Consider the following 17917-nt stretch of genomic DNA (forward strand, 5'->3'; position numbering starts at 1 on the left):
TGTGCACGACTTTGCACTGCTGAACACCTCTAGACTGTAAATGTGTAGAGCCTGTTAGTTTGGTACCCATTGTAAGGCTTAGACTGGTACAAAGGATGACTGGACAGAATGAGCATTAAAATAAGGTTTGGGAAACATACCTGTGGTATGAAATATGAAGTCAGAGGGTGAGCTTTTTCCCCTGACAAACAGAGTAAGCTGGATACTGCTGAGCTGAAGTTGTAGTGGACAGCGGGATGGACTTGAATTACTCAATTTAGTGGTAAATGAAAATGCACCATCCTGTAAGTTTAACAGAACTGAAACAAAGTTTTTTGGTTGCTTTTATTAAAATTCTTTCTCCTCAAAGCTGTGAGCCAGCATTTATTCTCATCTACAAAATGTAAATGAAGACGAGGCTGTTTCTTGCTATGGTAACCCAAAACTTCTCACTTTTCATTTCTGGGAAGAAATTTGCATGGAAATGTAAACACAGTCAGAATGAGGAAGTTTGCAATGACACATCATGCAGTCTCACTGTATACTTCAACCTAGTAAAATGCTATAAAGATCCTAGTTTTAGAAAGAAAAAAAATTATTGCATACAGGCATTGTGCTTTTTCACAGCAGAAGATAAAAGCCATCACTAATACAGCTCATGCTGTGCACTCATTGTTACATTTACTGAGGAACAGTGGACTTTTCAGTTGTCCAACTGTTGTCTGTCATGATAATTTAAGATTTTTCAGAGTAATGATGTCCAGTTGTGTACATCAGCTTGTATATCAAGACCATGCCCATGACTTGGCACCTCTTCACCTTATAGAACTGCAAAGAGACAGCAGCAGGAGTAACCAGGTTGCACATTTTTGAAGTATGCCTGAACGATATGATTCAGAGATGTGTGCAGATAACAATTTGTTATGACAACAACTTGAGTTGTCTTGAATTTTTGAATCACCAAGCCTGCATGTATTGAAGATCCAATGTAGCAGGCACAGTAGATACCTAATAGAGCCATTCAATAATTAATAAGATGAGATACCCAGAAAATAAAATAAATTATTTCAGCATGGGTCTTTAAAAGGGTTTAACTATACCATGTTAAAAATAAGATAAAGTCTAAGTTGTATAATCATCTCATGTAGATAAATCCTAACTCTTGCCTTAGTCCCCAGACTTAAACTTTGCTTTCAGATGGAAATTGGAGTCTACTCCTTTATCTGTCTTTTTGAGTCATTCAATTTTATTATAATTATTGGGCACTTTTTATAAGACTTGGAACTTTGTTTAAGGATTGACTTTTTGGATGTGCATGCAAACCTTTCAAAAAAGCTCTTGCTTAGTAGAGAATGGTTGAAAAGTTTTGCTAAGTGTGTGTCCCTAGGCTCACTCTCAGTGGAGGTGCTCTTTGAACAGCCAACACAGTTGATAACTTGGCCTGTTGTGCAAAATTTGTCATGAGAGTTGTAATTACATTTTTATTCATGTCAGGGATAATGATACTTTCTTGTTGTCATTACTAGGTGATTCATAGTGATGGTAATACATCTAGGAAAGGTATTATGAAATGAAAAGTATGCTAATTTTCATAGCCAGTAAATTGTCTGAGTTTGCAGACAGCTGAAGAAAAAGGAAGACATATCTTTAGTGCCTAATCAGCAAAGACTGTAGTTTCTGTTCCTCAGGGTAGGTCTGTGCACATAGTTGACTCATGATCTGTGATGTTTTTCTTCAGATTCACCTGGAAAAAAAAAAGTAAAAAAAAAGTTTAGGTTTCAGTGCACATGTGCACCATACAGTAACCATTTTTCTACACAAGAAATAGAAAAATGAGGGGTTTGTGATGTTCAATCTAAGACTGGAATTAACATGACTATTTGTGATGTGGGAAAATTTGCTTTCTTGAGCTGTTTCTTTTCATCCTAGCTTTTCATCCTAGGTATTCTTATCTTCTAGCTGATGTGACAAGACCTAGAAGGGCTTGTGTGCGAATAGCAGAAAAACGAGGATATTAAACATTTCAAGGTGCTGGTTATTTTGACTTTAAGTGTTTGGGAAGGCCACTTTTTTGTTTGTTTTTTTTGTTTACTTCCTCATGAATTACTGTCAGTAAGGCTCATTTATATATGCATAAAAGACAGTTTCCTCAACACGCATTTAGCTGCATGAGCAGGAAAGTGATAGAACCTACTCAATTCTAGCATAAGCACATTAGTTAGATAAAGTACTATAGTACTGTGGGGCAATATATAGATCAGCTAGTTTAATGTAGGCCTCTTGGTCACTTCAAGTGAAGACATGACCCTTTCTAGTGTAACTGTTACTCTGTTTCCAACATGGTGAAAAAATGACATGGCATCAGTAATCTTTGCAATTTCTTCCTTGAACATACCCCTTTTTTCTGATGTCCGTGAGAAGGCAAGGTTTTTCTATCTGGGATTAGGAGCAACTGCATAGTTTCTGACTATACTGAATTGTTTTGGCACTTCTTTTTTTTCCGAATTGTCACCTCTTTGGCCATTTGGTTATGCAAACTCTTTTGGAAACTCCGTGATTCAGAAGGATACAAGGTGTACGAAAAAAGAAAAGGCAAGCATCTCTTTGTTGTAGTTAGGGTCACTTAACTAGAGGAGAATTCCTGGTTTCTGCTTCTGTCTCTCAAAACCTGTTCTTAATTTTGATGCAAGTAGGTGAAATGGCACTACTTCCTGCTAAAAAGTTTGAGTGAGACACTTGGTTTCAAGTATTATTAAATACTTAAAGCTTATGTATATGTTCTTTAAGGAGTTTCATTACTTAAAGCTTTGACTTTCACTAGGCAGGTAAGAGGAAAACTTAAAGCTTTGACTTTCATGAGGCAGGTGAAAGGAAAACTAAGTCCTTTTTTAAGATGCAGTCCCTAGTTCTTTGAATTACGTTCAGTGTAGTAAATCTTGTCTGACACATTGAGTTGCACTGACGATGCATCCAAGTCAGGAATTACTCGTAAATTCTTAGATGGTTAGATATCCTATTTATCATCTATAATGGAAAATTAATAGAAGGACATGAAATGTTGACAAAACAAAAGATTTAGTGTGGTTTTGTTAATGTTATTTGTTCTTGGGTCTCTTACAATTTCTGATAACGTTTGAAGAAATCAAGAGAAAGCTGTATCTAGATCATTATGAAATTCCACTGATGTGGTGCAGCTGTACAGCATAATGGAAGGGTGAGAGTAGCATGGAAGAGGCATACCTATTGATTACATTTGGTATGCTTCATTCACACTGTTTAAGTGGAAAGTCAGACCAATTCGTCATTCAGATTACATTATAATTTAACAATGGAAAGAATAGAAACAAGATTAAGAAACCACAAAATCCTGACAAATGAAAACAAGGGAAATGTGGCATGCTGTAGCTTATTGCAGGTTGAATGTATTTAGTGAATTGAACTTTTTTTTTTCTCCAAGTGGAAAATTATGGCAGAGCAGAGTTTGACTCTGATTGTTTTGGTTTCTTTTTCCCTGCAAATTATTCATAAATCTTTAATTTTAGGGTCTATTTAAAAGCACTGTAAGCACTTTATAAATTGCCAGAAAGAATATTGACAGGAGAACAGTTTTCTTGGGATTATCAGACAGTACCAACAGCAATTTCATGTACACATTTGCAAAACTGTGGAATGGGTTTATTTTGGTTCAATTAGGAGCTTAATCTTCACAGCTGAAAGTCAAAGCCAGGGATTCATTTGGTCCAACATGTTCCAGCTGTGCTGTTTCTCCTCAACCAAGGCTCTTTTAGAAATCATGAAATAATGCCAATGAGATGTACCCACTGAACAGGAGTATTAAAGAACAATACGTAATATCAAAATATGTAATTATTGCATGTAACTATGTCATTTATGGTCCTTAAACATTATCATACATTTTTGAAAATATGTCCATGCCTTCCTATACACTTCTATTTTGAAAGCCTCAGAGTAATCCCCTAGGTTGTATGTTTGTTAATGAGGGTCAAATTTGATCCGGTATATTCATAAGGAATATCTGCACTTCTTTACTGTAGCTGAAACTTTTGTCTATATGTAATGGCAAAAAAATCCAGATGCAGTGCCAATTTGAAATGCAAGATCCACGGAAAGAGTTCTGGCATTGCAGAATTACTACAGCTTTTCCACCAGCACTGGTCCTAATGACAAGGCTCTTGCATGGCTTGAACCACAAACAAGGACATGCTGATTCATTCTTATTCTTCACAGAATCACAGAATCAACCAGGTTGGAAAAGACCACAGAGATCATCAAGTCCAACCTATTACCTAATACCTAACACCACCTGACAACTAAACCATGGCTCCAAGTGTCACATCCAATCTTTTTTTGAACACCTCCAGGGATTGTGACTCTATTTCACTAGCCAATTACTCTTTCTGTGAAGAACTTTCTCCTCACTTCGAGCCTAAACTTCCCCTGGTACAGCTTGAGACTGTGACCTCTTATTCTGGTGCTGGTTGCCTGGGAGAAGAGACCAACCCCCACCTGTCTACAATCTCCTTTTAGGTAGTTGTAGAGAGCAATAAGGTCTCCCCTGAGCTTCTTTGATATAATTTAATATCCAAGAGTAGTGGAACATTCTGAACCTACCCATTTTATGCATCTAGCAATCACTAAAAGTTGATAATTCAAGTTTGAGTATTATTTTAATATCTATTCTTTCTCAATAACACTGGTTTCACAGTCTCCCCCTTTTTCCACCCTACCTACCCCATTTTTCCCCTTTTTCCTCTCAAATCCCAGAGCACCTGGGCTCTGTGGGAGTCTCCTTCCACCCCAGGTGTGGACACTTTGCCCTCCCCACCCACTCCCCTTTTTAATCACCCCCAGGAAAGGCAGAAGCCCTAAGCTGAGCCCATCTGGGCTGAGGGATCCTCCTCTCATCACTGGTGAGTCCCCATGGTGCACACTGGGTGATGGTGGTGGTGACAACAAAGGCCGGGGGGCCTGGTGGCCCCCCGGTTAGGTAGGGCCATGATTGATGACTCTTCCAATATTCTCCATGGGTGCTAGCTGGGCCTCCTTACTGAGCCTGAGCTCCTCTGTGTGGTATCTTGGCTGGTTGAGGCTGGTTCCTGGCTCTGGAATGGGTGCAAAAACGGTGGTGGTAGAGCAAGAGCTGTGTAGGCAGGGTGGAGGATGGTGTAGAGGGTGCAGGGTCTGCTTTGGGAAGATGAAGCAGGGGGATGGTGGGGGAGTGGGGCAGAAGCTGCTTTGGGAAGATGAAGCAGGGGGATGGTGGGGGAGTGGGGCAGAAGCTGCTTTGGGAAGATGAAGCAGGGGGATGGTGGGGGAGTGGGGCAGAAGCTGCTTTGGGAAGATGAAGCAGGGGGATGGTGGGGGAGTGGGGCAGAAGCTGCTTTGGGAAGATGAAGCAGGGGGATGGTGGGGGAGTGGGGCAGAAGCTGCTTTGGGAAGATGAAGCAGGGGGATGGTGGGGGAGTGGGGCAGAAGCTGCTTTGGGAAGATGAAGCAGGGGGATGGTGGGGGAGTGGGGCAGAAGCTGCTTTGGGAAGATGAAGCAGGGGGATGGTGGGGGAGTGGGGCAGAAGCTGCTTTGGGAAGATGAAGCAGGGGGATGGTGGGGGAGTGGGGCAGAAGCTGCTTTGGGAAGATGAAGCAGGGGGATGGTGGGGGAGTGGGGCAGAAGCTGCTTTGGGAAGATGAAGCAGGGGGATGGTGGGGGAGGCAGGGGGTTTACACTAGATGAGGCCCCTTCCAACCCTTGTGAATCTACAATCTACTTCCAACCCCCTTGCCATGGGCATGGACACCTTCTGCTAGACCAAGTCAGTATCTTTTATGGCTGTTTAAAAAACTTATTTATTGTACATAGAATCAACCAGCTTGGAAAAGATCTCAGAGATCATCAAGTCCAACCTCATGTACTCATCTTTTCCCCTAGACAAGCAAGGTGCTGTTCATAGGCAGGAATCTTTAAAGCACTAAAATTATGCAGGATCAATTTGCGACTCTAAAGAGTTTCTAACAAAGGATTCTGTGAAATAGCTGACTCCCCTTGCCCCCCCCCTCTGTTTCTGGGGAGTCGAATGTATTACTCCACTAAAGGGCTCAAAAGTTGATAAAACTGAGTATATAAATTCTAAGGTGTGTCTGAGCACCTACTGCAGCTATTACATATGATCAGTGCTATGCTGAAACTTAAAAATAAATTGCTAAATCTATACTGATTTATTTACATGGTTTTTTTAATAGAGGAGAGTGTTTTCTTCATTTAACTCATGTATTTTGTGTGTAAGCAAACTTTGTTCTTAGGATAAGCTCAGCCATGTAAATAGTCAAGCCTGATGGGTGAAATTATTAAATAGTAGTGGTCATGCAAAAACAGGAAACTGGAGTGGAAATTTGCTGCCCCAACTTGATTTAGATATGGTTTGGGTAAGTCTGTGCTATGTATCCCTGCCTCAGTTCTGTTTGCACAATGTATTTTTCACAACCAGTATTTGCAATCTGTTTTCTATAATTTGTGATAATTATGATGTACATAATAGAGAAATACAGCAAAGGGCAACTAGTGGCTGAGAAAGATATCACAAATTACCTGGCCCAAGCATTTAAAAGGTATTTAAACATCACAAGTCTGTTTCAATAGCTGTTGGGCATCAATGGGTTATTGTGAGTTTAGGTAGCACAAATTGAATTTAAGCTAATTTATTCTGGCTAAGCAAATAGTGGCGATCTAAAGAGCATTCAGGCTAATTAAAGCCATGCCTTCGGTTATTTCCTCTGTGCTTCAATTCCATGTGAACTTTAGTTTTATTCTCATTACATGTTTCATGGTTATAAAGCTAGAAGGGGCCATTAGTTTTAGTTTGAGCTTCTGTATGATCACAGGATGTTAGGGGCTGGAAGGAACCTCTGGAGATTGTTGAGTCCAACCCCCCTGCCAGAGCAGGACTATAGAATCTAGCAGAGGTCACACAGGAACATACACAGATGGGTCTTGAAAGTCTCCAGGGAAGGAGACTCCACAACCTCCCTGGACAGCCTGTTCCAGTGCTCTGTGACCCGCACAGTGAAGTTCTTAATGTTACCCCATTATTTATGCATTTAGCTTGTAAGTTCTGTACAATGAAAGTACAAATAGAATGTATAATCCATGCATTATTCTTCTGTGAAAGTCTTTTTACTAAATAATACTTACATTAATTTCATTATTGCACTGTCACTTTATTTGAAAATCCCAGTAAAGTTTTAGGCTTGTATTTTAGCATTTAAAATGATTTTAAGCAGTTCTGGCAGCAGTAGGAAACAGGCTCTTGGGTACATAGCTTAGTTGTCTAACTTCTAAATAGTTTAAATGCTAAGTCTGTAAAATAAATTATGTATATCTTGAATTTAAATGAACAAAGAATACTAGCTTTCCTTTGGGAAATTGCTTTAATTTAAAAAGAAAATTATAGTTTTTGTGTAAGTCTCAGCTGGGAATGCATTTGTTAGCAAAATAGCTATTCAGTGTTTTGAAAATTTAATTCTGCTTAAGCTACAGGCTCAATATGAAATCAGCATATAGCCATTTTTCATTTGAGAACTAATCCACTAATGCACCTAGCTTGGGTTAGTAAAGAAGAGATTGTAAATTGAGCTCTTGTAAAATGTGTCTCAAAAATGAATGTGTGCAGTATGTGGATATTTTCTCCCCCCCCTCCTCTCCCTTGGGCAATCAGATGCTTTACAGGCACCAGTACAGACACTGAAGCTACGCTTGTATGTACTAGGCTTCCAAAACCTTTTGTTGTCTCTTTCTTCCTATATATCCAACTAAAGCAGCTTTGTTCTGGTTTTGCAGTATTGTAGATTCATTTTCCTGGGGCTTACATGGAAGAATAGTGAAGATGCTACTTTTGAACCATGGGCCTTTCTTTTAGATGCTGAAATGTCCTTCTTCTCCTGCTTGTATACTTGGCAGCCTCAGTGCTGCACTGTAGCCAGTCTTTCACAGAGCGTCAGTGCTAGGCTGCCTTCTGACATATACCAGGTGCTCCTGTGCCATGAACAAGGTCACCCTTCTTTCCTAGCCTGGCCAGTATGAAGACAACCTCACAATGGGGCCCTCCCTAGCCCTTTTCCTATGCCAGGAGTAGTGTGGCCCCAGCTTTCTTCATAGAGGGGTGAGTTATTCCTCAGACCTGTTCAGGCTCCTGTGTGTGGACATATCTGAGGGTGGCTTTCCTAAGTTTCTAAGATTATTTTTTTGTGTGTGTGAGACAATGGATCTGTGCTGCTGTTGCTGCTTCTCTATTTTGAAATAATTTCTTAGGTGTCAGCATTTTTGTCGTTGTCTTTCTTTTTTCCCCTGCCCCCTTATGTGCCAGTTTGACACTTGGGACATTCATTAGGGCTTGGCTGCTTTGTTGTGTCTTCTGTGGTGGGGGATGGGAGAGAGTTAGTTTCTACACCTTCATTGAGGGACTTGACAATAAAAATGTCATTGATTCAACGGGCAAATGTTTTCCTGATGTGATCAGGAGCCTGTTTGGAACAGAAGATCACCAAAACATTTGAACACGTGTCACAGAGGAAAAAAAAATCACCAGATTATGGTGTTAGGACACTGATCACTTTATGCGAAACTGCAATGAGAAAAACTCTGTATCCCATTTCAAGGTAACAACAGTTCTGGGACCAACCTTTATCTTACAGTATACTTACAGCTGTAGTCTTTTGGTTTTGGTGGTGGTGCTTTTTTTTTTATCAGATAATACAGCTATCTGTTTCAAAGGGACAGTGAAGAAAAAAGGGGAAGGACTATGACGTTTTAACTCCTGCCTCCTAAAAACTGTGTGTATGTGTGTGTATACTGTGCTTTTATACAGGAGTCCAGAGTACTCAAAAGTGTTTTCTAATCTTTGTGACTGTGTAACTCCAAAGGGATATCCTAAGAACTCTTTGTATTTTTCATACTGGATATTTTTCTCGTGAGTTAGATTCTGCTAACTTTGACTATTTTATTGGCATTACTTACAGACCAAGAACTGTTCATCTCTTAGAGTGGTGGTATTTGTCTTAAAGGCTTTGCCATGCGTAAAAGGGAAAAACAGTGTTATTTCTATTGATTCACCTTCAGACCATGTAGCAAATTCAAATAGTAATTTCCCTTCACTTAGTTGTTTCTAAGTGGCAGTCAAGAACAAGGAATATATCCCTGGGCCTCAATCTGAAAGGTCATATACCTGGCATCTTATGAATGTCAAGTCTGAAAATGGAAAAACAGGCAGTGTAAATAAACCAGTGCCTTTGCATTGCTAGTTGGCAAGCTCCCTCACTAGCTCTTGCTGTCCTTCCTGTCAGGATCTGTCACTGTGAGGGAGATGATGAAAGTCCCCTCATCACACCATGTCGCTGCACAGGGACTCTGCGCTTTGTTCATCAGGCCTGCCTGCACCAGTGGATTAAGAGCTCAGACACGCGCTGCTGTGAACTCTGCAAGTACGACTTCATAATGGAGACCAAGCTCAAACCTCTTCGGAAGGTAGGGTGCTTTTGAATTTAACTATCCCCAAGTGTCAAATGGCTGTGCAAAGCACTGGCACGTTTAGAGAAATATCTGCCTGTCCAAAATGGCTTTCAATTTTACATTGTCAAATCAGCCCCAGTGATTTTTTTCAGCACTGAAGTTTAGTTCATCAGGGGGGTTTTGACTGATGACTTTTTCTGCACATGTCCAATATAATTGGTTTTCTATACTTAGAATTTTTGTCTTCAGCTTTTTGTTATTGCCTCATCTACCTATTTTTAAACCTAGGAAATCTTACTCATCATAATTTGCTCTCGAGTAACACAGTCCAGTTCAACCAGTAATTTTATGTTAAGCTCATAACTTCTGGTTGAGAATGATGCTTACACCAGTTTGGAGACAGCAATTATAAAGTAATACAGTCAATCAGTTTAGCTGCATCTGTTACACCCATGGGCAAATTAATCACTGGTATATTAAGATCAGTTAATGGAATCTAAACTACAGGGCAACCTTCATCCTGAAATGCAAATGTGTTGTCTGCATTCATCTGTTTCCCAGGGTAAATCAATTTAATGGTACACTGGTTGCCAGCATAAGGAAGATGCAGAGTTTGTTAAACATATGTAGGGTTTGTTTTCCTTGCAGTGAGTCACTTCTCCTCTAATTCTTCCTCTGAAAATGCTGTCATCCTTTTGGGGGGGTTACTGCATCTTTGAAGTTTGAGTGAATCTGGAACAGAGTAAGCTGTCATTTCAAAATAAATTTCAATGTGGGAGCCCTTGAAAAGAACTGTAGAAGCAGTTTGCTTGTAGCTAGTAAATGCATACGCAGGAGTTTTTGGATGACTAAAGACATTTTGTCAACCTTGCACAGGTAGCAGCAAATGGAATTCCTTTTCATTTCACATCCAGAAGAATTGTCTATTAAGTCCCTCATGATAAACTACTAATGAAGAGAAAATATAGACCGATTGACAAGTTAACCTTATGACAGGAAAAGACATAGTTCTCAAATGCCAGGTAGAATGGAAATAGAAACAAATAAAAATCAAACCTGATGGCTGAAAACTTAATTACATTGGCTTAGGTTTTAATAATTTTAACTAATGTGACAGGAAGAAGATGATTGTATAAAATCCTCTGCCTGTAGCATAGCGTCTGAGGATTTTTTTTCTGTATGTATGATTCTATTTTCAACACAAATTGCTTTAACCTTCTATCTAACAAGAACCTCTGCAAAATCTCTTTTCCCTGAGAGACTATACAAACAGTATTTTTAAAGAATTTCCCTCAGGAAAAGGTTATCTCTTGTGCTTGATAACAGAACACCCTTTACAAAATGGAAACAAAATTTACAGCATCCAAGGAGAAAAGGAATGAAAAATGTACACTGCTGCTGATATCAAAAGCAGACACTTTTGACTGTGGAAAAACTAATGCAATACTGACAGATCTAGAGTGGCAATGTAATTCCTGAAAGTTGATAATTTCAACCACTTCAGAAACTAAACAGAAAGTTTTAAAGATTTCAAAGTTTAAAACCAATTATCCTTTCCTTATAATAGTCAAATTTGACAACCTTCATATGTTAAACTCAATATGTTGTCCCAAATAATGGTATATACTGTCATCACCACCATTCACAAATTTATGAGACACTGTTCTGTACACCAAGCACTTTGACAGCTCTAGCAAAGACAAGGTAATAAAGGAAAGAGTGATCATCAAAAGGCCTGCCAACTAAGTACAGCTGCCTGGTGACTTTCCCCAAAACATTTTATAAGAATCACTGGAGGTGCTGGTTTATCAAAACCTATGTACTTGGCAAAATTGGAAAGTTCCAATGAAACACTGTCAAAATTCTTGCAAGCTTGTACAGAGCCTGGAACTTCAGCTGTAGGGTGCTACTGAGGAGTTCACACTTTCAGAAAATGGCATGAAGTCTACAGAATACAGATTAACCACGTTGGAAAAGATCTTTGAGATCATCAAATCCAACCTATGACCCAACACCATCTAATCAACTAAACCATGGCACTAAGTGCCTCATCCAGTCTCTTCCTGAACACTTCCAGTTATGGTGACTCCACCACCTCCCTGGGCAGCCCATTCTAATGGCCAATCACTCTTTCTGTGAAGAATTTCTTCCTAATATCCAGCCTAAACCTTCCCTGGTGCAGCTTGAGACTGTGCCCACTTGTTCTGTCACAGGCTGCCTGCCTATAACCACCCTCCAGGTAGCTATAGGCCACAATAAGGTCTCCTCTGAGCTTCCTCTTCTCCAGGCTAAGCAACACAAGCTCCCTCAGCCTTTTCTCATAGGGCTTGTGCTCCAAACCCCTCACCAGCTTTGTTGCCCTTCTCTGGACATGTTCCAGCAAGTTAACAGCTTTCCTAAACTGAGGGGCCAGAACTGGACATAGTACTCAAGGTGTGGCCTGACCAGTGCTGAGTACAGGGGGAGAATGACTTTCCTGTTCCTGCTGGGCACACTATTCCTGATGCAGGCCATGATGCCGTTGATGGTCTTGGCCCCCTGAGCACACTGCTGGCTCATATTCAGCCTATTGTAGATCAGTACCCCCCAGGTCCCCACTGTAACCCCAGCCTGTAGCACTGCATGAGGTTGTTGTGGTCAATGTGTAGAACCTAGCATTTGGACTTATTAAATCTCATGCTGTTGGACTCTGCCCATCTCTCCAGCCTGTTGAGGTCCCTCTGCAGAGCCCTCCCAATTTCTAACAGATCGACAACAGCTCCCAGCTTGGCATCATCTGCAACTTTATGGATGATAGACTCAATCCTCTTGTCCAGATCATCAGTAAAGATATTGAATAGGATTGGGCCCAGCACTGATCCCTGGGGGACACCAATAGTGACGGGCTGCCAGCTGGATGTGGCACTATTCACCCCCACTCTCTGGGCTTGGCCCTCCAGCCAGTTCCTAACCCAGCACAGAGTGTTCCTGTCCAAGCCACAGGCTGACAGCTTGGCCAGTAGTTTGCTATGGGGGACAGTGTCAAAAGCCTTGCTGAAGTCCAGCTAGACTACATCTACACCCTTCCCCACATCCTAGACTAGTTACCAGAGACAAAAGTGCTGTGGGACAACAGGCAGCTGCTGAAGCTCTCCACAATCCTGTCTCTTCAATGCAGTATCTAAAAAGCACTGTAAACTCTGTGGTTTCCAGACCTTTTGAGAGTGTTAGGTTTTGTTAAGACTTGACTATATACTAGAGCCAGAGTTCCTTCAGTCTCCAGCACTAAGTCCAGCCTGTCCAGCAGTGAATTTTATTTTCCTAAATCTCTGTAATTTTCTGGTTGTAATGGCAAGGATGCGATAAGGCAGTATCAGTTGTCTCTGAAAATGATGCAATTCTTGTCATCTTTGCCTTGTGCTGAGTAGAAACAGTAAAATTGCCAAAAAACCCACCAAGATTTATTTTGCTGATAAATTTCAGGAATTCTGAAAACAAATTTCATTTCAGTATTCCCTAAACAAAAGACCAACAGAAGAGTGCTAATTTAGTTGCAGTGGAAACTAATTTTATGTCTAAAAAGAGGAAATTATGTACCCTAAAATGAAATATCTGGCCAGCACCAGAAGCAGGCATTTCTGTAGCCATTAGGCCTACATTTGGAGTAGCATTCTACAAGTAAAAGGATCACATCTCTCAGTTTTGATTTTTAATTACAATTTACTCATGTTGTTAGTCTTAAATCTTGTTTCCTGACTGTGCATTGCTTCATTATGATGAATTTTATCATAATACCTCATAACATTCCAAACACTCCCTCCTGAACAGAAAAAAATAGAGAACTTAGATATCTATACTTTTCACAGAATCACACATGTTAGGGCTGCAAAGGACCTCAAAAGATTGTCCAACCCCCCTCCTGCCAAAGCAGGATCACCTATACTAGATCACACAGGATCTCATCCAGATAGGTCTTGAATATCTCCAGAGAGGGAGACTCCACAACTCCCTGGGCAGCCTGTTCCAGTGTTCTGTCACCCTCCCAGTGAAATAATTCTTATTCCTGTTTCCATGGAACTTCCTATGCTTCAGCTTCCACCCCTTGTCCTGCCATTGGGCACCGGACTCTTTCATGCAGTTCCCTGTCCTTCTGAGGGGCCAAGAACTGGAGACAATATTCCAGATGTGGCCTCACCAGGGCAGAGTAGAGAGGGGGAGAGCCTCTCTCAACCTACTGACCACACCCAATCAAATTATTTTATGTCTAAAACAATTTGATTCTACTGTTGAATTACCATCTTTATTCATGCCTCAGGCTTTCATGCACACTTGATATTTTCTAACAGTTTTTGATTGAAGTCTACGGTTTTATAGCAAGATCGTGGTTGTATGTTATGTCATACAGCTGCTAACACCCCTAAGTGACAATGTGAAGCATACTTAATTAACATAAATCAAGATGCATCTATTAAAACAATACCCTTGTGCCAATATGCAAGTTATTTAATTACAGAATCCCTGAAAGTACCAGACAGCAAGTGAAAATTAGCTTAATCATTTTAGTGAGTCTTTGCATTGAAGTAATCCTTTTAAGCATTGATCAACAGTCATTGCAAGTGTTTCCTATATTTGAGTAGATCTAATTACTTGGCTAAATATAAATTTAGAGATTAAATATTAAGCACTGCTTAGTGTGTCTGGTTTGTTGTTGGTTTGTTTTGTGTGTTTTGTTTCTTTCCTCACAGTCTTTGTCATTTCTATCTATGGTTATAAATAATAACGTTGCATTCATAGCTCTACCTTTTAACATTTGAAATATAGAATTTGAAATCCATAATGCAGAATTTCTCATTTTTAAAGTGACTTTATCATGGAAGGAATTAGAAAGTGGCAAGAAGCTTGTGTTAAGTTTCTTATTGAGCTCTCTCAGGTAATAGCTTCACCCTGAGAAAATCTCTTCTTTAAAAAGGATATAATCCTGGTAAGGAATAACTGCATTTCATATTTCTTGAATTTGGTGTTTGAAGTGTCGTGAAAACAAGAACTGATTGAAAGCAATGTGAGGATGAAATGGATGTCAAAACAGAAGGTGCTTAAAATGCAGAAATGTCTTCAAATGGAGATTTGTTCCTAGTGTCTTGCTATACTTCAAAATACTTTTCATATTTAAATTTTGCTGTCCATTTAAGATGTCTGGTGAGATGTTTTACTTTGATGCATTATCCCAACAGATTATTTTGTGCTGTCAGATGTATCTGGTTTCTCTTCTAATTTTGTTTTATCTTTGAAATGATTTACAAGTCATATCTTATTAATGTGAAACATAAGGAATATTGCACATTGTTACCAGGTAGTTGCTTTGGGGCATTAAGGAAGAGCTGATGAATTTTTTTTTGTTTAAGGAAGCATATATACCAGTTGGGGTTGACTTCTTTGTAAAAAAGTGTATTTAAAATGATCACCTCTAAAAATAGAGTTTTGGCAGTGTGCTTTTAGAACTGACTCATAAGGTTCTGCTAAGCAGAAGTAAAGCTAGTCTTAAAACACCAAATAGTGAAAGAAACTTGATTTCTTGTTTATTTTGAATGCATACATATATCTTCTAAGAGTTTGCTCCTCTTGCATTCTGTATTTAATTATACAATGATAAATAACATTTCTAAATGTTATACAGGATGCCTGTCTTGGGCTTTTACACCTTTAAGTTCTGCAGAACTTCTCATGTACCCAGCTGCTGTCATTATAGGGGAAGGGAGGAATAATATCTCTCTCATGTATTTTATAAATAACCAGATTGTATTAGATTGTGTTAAGAGTGATAAAGTGTCCTGGGAATTCAAAGGTTTAAGTCCCAGATGGAGACAGGTGGTTCATGAATGCCAAGAGCAGGGCATTTAGATCCTAGAGAGAAGTTATGGAACTGGCTCCCATTTCCATACAAAACAAAACTCAGTTCAAGCACATCAGTGTGCTTTGTGATCAGATTATTGATTAGCTGATTATGTTAGTTTGGGGAAGGTTTCAGTTGATGCTGGTTTAATTATGAATATAAAGCAAATATATAGTTTTGCTATAATAGGTTGAAAATACTCTGTAACTGGACCATATGATCAGTAGGAGTTGTGTAACCAGTTAAGATGTCAGGTTTGAGCCAACAGCTTGTATGTAATGCCCAGCTGTGTGGCAAAGAAATAACACATTCCACAGGCTCCTTAAAAAAATAAAATATTATATATATATATAAAAAGAAAAAATATATACAAAAGAAAAGACTAAAGCTCCATTTATCTCCCAGTCTTAATGTTTCACTCTGAAAAATTAAGACACAGCAGTTTCTGCTCCCTCTTCTGAAGTTAAAACTGTTCCTTTTTTTTGACAAAGCAGTCATTGCCTGCATTACTCTAAATCCAGTTGTTTGAGCTCCTAGCTAATGTCTCAGGGAGCCAGATCCAGCTCCCTTCTCTGTGCCCAATGTAGTACTGTAAAAAGAGTAAATCATAAAAAATATGGCTGCCTGGAGGAATTCACTCATAACTGGATGCTTTGTAGATTTTTTTTATCCTTTTTGAATTTTTTTTCCCCATAAAACCAGGTGGCACACGTGATAATTCAGAGATGCCAAAATACGTTAAGGGTGTCAATTTGGTTTGGAGTCAATGCTAGCTGGGTAATTTCTGTTTACATTCATGTCTAAGAATAGGGTGATCACTGCTAAAAGTGGTATGGCCTGCAGAGTCATCTTTGTGAAATCTTGCTATGAAATCAAAAGTGGTCACCACTAGAAATCACTTCTCCTGCCGGAGTAGACTCTCAGAACCAAATTCATCTGCAGTCTCCCAGGAGAAAAAAAGAAACTTGGAGTACTCCTTACTGTATCACTTGCTGTTTAATTTTTATTGCCCTGTGCTGTGAAGTATGAACCATCTGGATTTTTCATCAATTTTCTAATAAGGCTCATGATAATAAGTGATAGCTAATATTGCATAGATCAGGTAACATTAACTTGCTGTGGGATTAGTTCCTTTTTAACCCAGTTTGCTGAATAATTTGCAATCCTTAACCCAGAAGATGATGCTACATTTCCTTTTGATTTCTGGTGCAGCCACACAACATTGTCAAGGCGTCCTGCTCTAGTGATTTCTTTTCTTCCAGTAAACTGTTTTGAAACATTGCTAGCCTCAAATCGTTTCTTGTAATATGTGGGGTCAGACACTTCACCAGTATGCACAAAGGCACAAAGCTATTACTTTCTTATTGGCTGTCATGTCATTATAGTGAATAACTTTGTGCTCAAGGGAGAATGTGTATATTAAAGCTTTTCAAGTAAAAATAATTCTGTAGCATTTATATCCTATTGTGATGCCTGGAGGATGCAGGCACTACTTTGTTCATACAAGGATATTCCTAATTTTTTAGGAAGAGTAACAGAGTGTTACTGCTAATTTATCTGTATATAGATAGTACGCTGTAGTTGACAAAGCAATGTTGTCTTGCATTTTTATGCCATAACAAGAATCTTAGCTTTCTTGTAGTGGTGGAATTTGGGCTAGCTTTCCATCTATTTTATTTTCCTTCCTTAAAGTACAGTTTTTATTCACACAGCTATTCCAGTTCCCATGGACGTCTGATGAGGGATTTTGACCTCTTGTGCCTCATACCTTGAATCCATCATAACATACCCTTAGGCTTGCTAAAAGCCATCTTGCTGTGATACTTGGGACACTCCCATACACAACATTGTTCCTGGAGGTGGAATGAGATGTTTTTATTGTTATTGCATTGAATTGGATTCTCTTAGGAAGCAAACACAGAAACTCTTGTAACAGAAAACGAAATGAAAACTGTTCCTCCTTCTAATTAACTGCTAGTGAGCAAATTTGCAATTCTTGCTCAGTAGCATTCACAAAAGCAAAAGGAATTCAGGAGATTGTCCAGCTCTGGTTATTACTGGTGTCATCCACCACTGCACAGCACCATGAACAGATGTGCAGAGAGAGCCTATGCTACTAGTTGTTCAAGACAGAGATTCTGGCATGGACGCTTGGGAGATAGTTTGTTGTGGCTGCTGTGGTGGAGAGGAGAATTGTGGTTACCTCGACCCTGGTACAATCCCTCTCATTCAGCTCTGAACATGTCATGGCTGTTCATGTATTAGCATACTGCAACATGCAGCACCTTACCTACTTTGGGTGGAAAATGAATTGGCCTTCGAGCAAAATTGTGACCTGTACTTTGTGGTCTGGTAGTGAGGTTAATTGATTTTATAATTATTAATTTTTAAATTTTTTTAATGTTTTGACACCTTTTTTTAATTGTTATTTGAGAGATGAGCTGTCATTTAAAGGCACTTGCTACTTAGTTACTGGAGGAAAATGCCTTAAATTAGGTGTGTTGTGCTTTAGGAAAATCAGAGTAGATGGTGGCAGGAGACAACTGTCT

General features: G+C 39.5%; 1 protein-coding gene across 12 annotated transcripts in view; it reads left to right on the forward strand.

Annotated features, from left to right (window-relative positions):
* MARCHF1 (membrane associated ring-CH-type finger 1) overlaps nt 1-17917 on the forward strand; it is a 215105-nt gene that overhangs the window by 182809 nt on the left and 14379 nt on the right. For all 12 annotated transcript variants that reach the window (XM_068137160.1, XM_068137156.1, XM_068137167.1 and 9 more), the window contains one exon: nt 9334-9514. In XM_068137160.1, coding sequence (XP_067993261.1) covers nt 9334-9514 — 181 coding nt within the window. The remainder of the gene's footprint in view (nt 1-9333; nt 9515-17917) is intronic.

The sequence above is a fragment of the Melanerpes formicivorus genome, unplaced genomic scaffold (genome assembly GCF_026170545.1).
Source record: "Melanerpes formicivorus ecotype bairdi unplaced genomic scaffold, bMelFor1.0.p_v2 SCAF_4, whole genome shotgun sequence".
Taxonomy (NCBI): domain Eukaryota; kingdom Metazoa; phylum Chordata; class Aves; order Piciformes; family Picidae; genus Melanerpes; species Melanerpes formicivorus.